At 41.1% G+C, this 6000-nt stretch overlaps 1 protein-coding gene across 2 annotated transcripts in view; it reads left to right on the plus strand.

The window, feature by feature from the left end:
* The window catches only part of EPB41L4B (erythrocyte membrane protein band 4.1 like 4B), a 117506-nt gene extending 111744 nt beyond the window's left edge, over positions 1-5762 (plus strand). For both annotated transcript variants that reach the window (XM_083473206.1, XM_083473207.1), the window contains one exon: positions 5658-5762. In XM_083473206.1, the coding sequence (XP_083329332.1) occupies positions 5658-5747 (90 nt within the window). In that variant the 3' untranslated portion in view covers positions 5748-5762. The remainder of the gene's footprint in view (positions 1-5657) is intronic.
* The last annotated feature ends 238 nt before the right edge of the window (positions 5763-6000 follow it).

Below are 6000 nucleotides of genomic sequence, written 5' to 3' on the forward strand. Positions count from 1 at the left end.
GAAGTTCCTCACTTCCCATAAAATTCATTAGAAAAAGCAAGCAAGCAACCCTTCAGTGACGTCTGCTGACTGCAGCATCATCGTATTGGTCCATAATTATATGGACGGAATGCTTTCTTGACCTTGCAAACAGTTTGTCTAATGCATTCCTTTGTTTCTCCATCTCTTTCTGCAGACACTAATTCTATCACCCATGCATAATAGGCAATTTGACCTTACCAGCCCTTTTCAATAAAAGCTTCCACTGTATCATAAAGGGCCATACTGGAGGGAGCAAAATTATTGGAACATAGAGGCTCATTCTCACTCACTTCATTTGTGTCACAGCAGATTTCTTAATCTTTTCTATGGAGTTTCTGTGGAGTGCCTCTCACCGATGAAGCATCCTTTAAAATTGCAGCTTCTTAATTAGATTCTGTATGGCTAATAGCTAAACAATCAATGCACATCAATGTCTCAGAATGTGGATTTTTTCCCATTGTAGATTTAGAGCTCTGGTTTCTAGTTTATAAAAGCTGCTTGTTGCTCTATACCTGATGGATATCTGTGCCATTGCATATGGCATCGCATATTACATGGCAAACCCCCTCAGCTCCTTAAGAATCAGGAAACACACAAATCCCTGGCTACAAACAGCACACACTGTACTAACTTATATAATGATTGCCATGAACATTTATTGTGGTTTTGCCTCTAGAAATGTAAGTGTGTGTCCGCTCCCCCCCATGTGTGAAAATAGGAGGAGATAATGCTCCTATCGAAAGTATGCAGTCATACTTCCTTCAGAGAACAGCACGTTCCATTCTCTTGATAAACCAGTATGATGTGGTGAAAAGTATAATATTGAAGAATGAAAAACTGCATTTTATTTGGGAAATGATGGTAAGTCTAGCAAAATGAATCAATGCTAATTTGCATTCACTGACATTGCAAAAATTAAAGATAATTGTTGTTATCCAGCTAAGGAACTCCTTGTGTAAACAAGGTTATTACTAGTTGGGTTGGAAGCCATGGATATAAAGATAATACAGATTCTATGCAACGCTGACTACAGTGGCACCTTGGTTTAGAAACAGCCCTGTTTACGAACTATTCGGTTTATGAACTCCACAAAACTGGAAGTAGTGTTCTGGTTTGTGAACTTTACCTTGGTCTACGAATTGAAGCTGAATGGTGGAAGGGCACCGGCGGCAGGAGGCCTCAATAGAGAAGGCGCAACTTGGTTTAAGAATGGATTTGGTTTAAGAATGGACTTCAGGAATGGATTAAGTTTATAGAACAAGGTACCACTGTATACATCCAAGAGAAGATACAGTCTGTCTGCACTGTATTGCTCTAAATGGGATATGCGGTCCAATGTGCTTTTAAATATGCATCCACATTTGTGTAAATACCTAATATCCAGCTCTGTTTATATACAGTATAGATGCAATCTTCTTTTCTCACCCTGGTAACCATGATTTCTCATTTCCTGATTGTAATTACGGTAGTTATAATTGTACTTAGGAGTCCACTAAATGATGATAGCTTTTCTTTCCAGCATGTGCATTTCTGAGACAAAATATGGTTGTTGGGTGATGCTAGCCTGCTGCCTTGAGTTTGACTAAACTGCGGGAGGCAGTGGAAGACAGGAGAGCCTGGTGTGCTCTGGTCCAGGGGGTCACGAAGAGTCGGGCACGACTAAGCGACTAAACAACAACAAGCCTGTTGCCTAGACTCTGAAATGACTCCTTGCACCAGCACCACAGCTGCTGCATTACTGAGTCATCCGACAATGAAAAATATTAGTGGAAGTTAATTTCTTATTGATAAAAAAGGCAGGAGAAATGCTGCTGAATTTCTGACTCCTAGTAAAGTTTTCTAGGAGGCAGATGTTTTGAATAAGAGGCCAAAGTGCACTTTTGCTCCTACTGTGGTGGAGAAACAACGGCTGGGCATCCAGGATATGCTGCCCGTTTTCTCACTGTTACCGTTTTGTAGGACAAAAATCATAAACATAAAACATAATTTTCATCAAGACAAAAAACAGAAACAATAAGTCTATTAAAACCTGAGAATGGGTTATACATATTGTTGCACATGTTCCCCATTTCCCTGAACAGTGAGAAATCACAAAAGCTACAGACAGTAATTAATTAATTAATTAATTAATGTACTTATATCCCACCTTTCTCCAAAGTTGGGACTCAAGGCAGCTTACAACATTTTAAAAACACAGTTATAATAGCAACAGGTCAAAATATAAGAGAACACATTAGAAGCAGCATTAAAACAGCAATTGCCGTGATGGGAGCCCAGTGGATTTTCAAAGGCCTTTCTGAATAGGAAAGTCCTAAGGAAGCCAGTATAACGTCTCTTGGGAGGCAATTCCACAATCTGGGAGCAGCCCCAGAAAAGGCTCTCTCTGTGTCACCATTAACACTGTGTCTGATGCTGATGGGACCAAGATAAGGTTCTCACCTGAAGATCTTGGCACCTAGAAAGATTCATGAAGGGAGATTACGATCTTTCAGGAAACCTGGGTGTCACTTGCAACAGGCTGTGGATACTGAAATGCTTTCCAAAGCTTTGTTCAGAGTGCTAACAACCTCAAGTTGCCAACTGACACATTAATAAATGCAATCTTAGCCACTTCCCCTTCCCCCACAAGACCTTAAATGGGACACCTTGTTTTTTAAAGTTATTCTTGCTCCTCCACAATCCTTATTCTAAAGTCAGTCAAAAACCAGCAATTTAAGCTTCAATCATCTGACTTCATAGAAATTTCAGCTGTGAGGGATGATTATATATGTGTACAGCTGGGTTTTGCTATTTATTGCTGTGTCTTGGGCTATGTGATCTGTTAAAAATAATGGCAGTACAGTTCCCCTGCTTTCCATCACTGATGTCATGTCTGCATCAGTGGTTCCCTTGATCAAGGTGAGTGGTCTCTGCATGAATTAATGGCTCAGCTGCGTCCCTTTGCCTGGTGCACCTGATGTCCATCTCAGCAGGGGAGGGTGAATCCTTAGAGGAGAAGGAACAGATTGGATGAAGCAAGCATATGGGAGGTTAGCTCACTCTGATCTGAATAATATTTCCCCTGATCTGAAAATACGGGCACTGTGGGGAAAGGTTGGAAGAATGCAAGAGTGTCATCTCAGGTGGGGTTACCTCTTGTGGGGTAGTGCAGGTAAAGAGACTGATGGGTGCTTGTTTTTCCCTTTTTGTTCAGAGTGTGTGCTCACTTCCCAGTGTCTGCTCCCTCAGTATGCCTCCACTCATAAATCAGTTTAAAAGATGGCGATTACAATAGAAACAAGGTATTGCATGTATTGCAATTAAATTGTCCTTTCAAAAGAACGACAAAGAAAATGTCTGGATTATCTGCAGATTCAAAAATCAAGTTAATGGCAAGATTTGAATTAGGAACTCATTGAATTCACTTTCTACTTAGTATGTTTATTTCTTCAAAGACCACGTTACTAAAGCAGTGAAAGTGTCAGAGAACTTGTGTTCCATGAGATTCCGACTAGGGCTAACTCACATGGGATGCAATTAAAAAGGTTGTGTAAAGATCAAAAAGTGGCAGAGAGAGAATCCCCCCCCCCCAAAGCGATGAACCAATGAGTTCCTAATTCAAATCTTGCCATTAACTTTCTAGGACTAAGGATTAAGTGAATCCTTTTTAAACCACTTTGAAACAGAAAGGCTGGCCTTACCGAGAAAGCAGTACTGCTGTTCATTTGACATTTGGCAGATACCTGCAAATTCTATGCAATTTTGCTAAACAATTAAAAGTTATAGGACAGTTCCTTTTAAGTCATAAATATAAAAGTGCCCACTGCAAGAAAACACACACACCCATGGACCTATTTGTAATTTGGCAGATATCCACTCAGGAGGCACTAACATGCTTGCAAATCTGATCCAGTTCTGGCAATAAGTCATTTTTTATTTTTCCATAATAGTTAATGGGGAAGAAACAAAGGTTTGTTTCCACATGAGCTGAATCGAACAACCTCCAAAGTGCTTTGAGCTGAATCTTGCTTTTCCCCCTGAAGCATTGAAATGGTTGATGCCCACCCCTATTTAATATCCATCTTAATCCCAATAGGTGATCTGCACCAAGGTAGGGGCATCTGGGCATCTCTGTGTGCCCAAAGAAGTGTTGGCATTGAGTTGAAGTTAGGCTGAAGGTAATATTAAGAAGGGCCTCTCACAGCACTTAACCTAGTGTAAAAAAAAAAATGCTTTCACAAGATCTTTATGTTTGCTGTGGGCAGGGACACACTTGTTTCCTACAGCAAACATGCAAAGCCTGAATAACCATTTATGTTGATAAAGTCTCTGTGTGTATACACCTAGGAACCTCATTCCAATAAGGGTTGTTTAAGCACTTGCACAGAGATTATATACTTGAGGAAACACTGGGATAGCAACAGTGTTCTCATGGCAAACAAAATTGCCATGCAAATCTGTGTCCCTCCAAATTTTGATCGAATAGAATTCTCATCTTCCCTGACCACTGGCCATGGCTTCTGGGGTTGATGGGAGTTGGAGTCCAACGCTATCTGGAGGGCTCAGGTTCTCCATCTTTGAAGCAAAGTGTTGAGTCACTTTTTCGTGTGTTAACCTGTATTTTCAGCTGAGGGTGGAGTTCATGTATAAATCTGCCAACTGCATCCTTTTTCTGGATTTATGGCTCTTAGACTCAATCCTGCGTGTTCTGGTCAAGGAGCTTTGATATATAAATCTTATAGTTTGGCTGAGGTTGAAGTCATTTGGTACAGTTCAAAACACTGAAAAGGAATGTATTTGTAACACCACAATGGTAAATGCTAGGCATGTGCATTTGTAAGTCTTTCCCTCACTTTTCCTCTTATGAGAAGGGACCATTCCAGGTCTGACTCATAGGAATAGAAGAAGAGGACCTGCAGGGCTCAGTCCAGCATCCTGTTCTCACAATGACCAACCAGAAGCTGTGGGAAACCTGCAAGCAGAACATGAGCACAAGAGCATCTGTCTCCTACTGTGGTTTCTAGCAGCTGGGATTCAGAGGCAGAGTCCGGCCCCTGGGGCTGGGAGCCATCGAAAGCCCTCTCCTCCTCCATGAATTTATCTAATCCATTTTTATAGCCATCTAGGTTGGTGGTCATCCCTGCCTGTTGTGGAAGCGAGTTCCATAGTTTAACTATGTGCCGTGTGAATAAGTGCTTTCCTTTTATCCACCCTGAACCTCCCAAGAATCAGCTTCATTGGATGGCCAGGAGTTCTAGCATTATGGGAACCTGCCTTCTGCACTCTTTTTTTCCTAACTAAAATAAGTGAAAACAGGTTTGTAGCATGACAGGATTTGCAGACCTTCCTGGTATGTTAAAACATTGTTGTTATTCTTGAGCAGATCAAAACTGTTTACAATTGTGGTGTATATAATGTGTACTTCAAGGAGTGATTCTCAAACAGGTTGCATGAATAAAAGCAGCCCACCTTCTCTTTCTGTGAACCTCTGAATCCCCACCCTTAGCTTTTGCATGTGTGTCAGGGTGCGAGAGTTAATTTGTGTGCTGTTATAAACCATTCTGGTATGTCGGACATAATGCTGGAGCTTGCAGTGCTTCGCTTCATTTTGTTTGTGTGTTCTGAAAGTAACATCTTTCTCTTTATCTTCCTTAAAGATAAAGGCATTCCCTGCTGCTACATCCAAACCCTTTTTCGATCCTTTTCCAACACTACCACAGTTTTCTGTAAGTAGAAAATGCAACTGAAAAACTGCATTTAACATTAACATGACTATGGCCGTGGTTGCCAGAGTACCTTCCTGCTCCTTCCACAGTCTGCAGCCATGAAGAAAGATACAGATACACACTTGATATCTGTAGCATAGAGGTGCAATCCCATCTTATCCAGTGTAAGGGGCAACATCTCCACAACTTTAGCCATTTCTAATAACTGCACGTGGCCATGGTCTTTTCTTCAGTTTATGGCAGTACTATGCTGAAACATCTGGGCCGATGCCAT

The sequence above is a fragment of the Podarcis liolepis genome (genome assembly GCF_965112155.1).
Source record: "Podarcis liolepis genome assembly, chromosome: 13".
NCBI classification, from domain to species: Eukaryota; Metazoa; Chordata; class Lepidosauria; order Squamata; family Lacertidae; genus Podarcis; species Podarcis liolepis.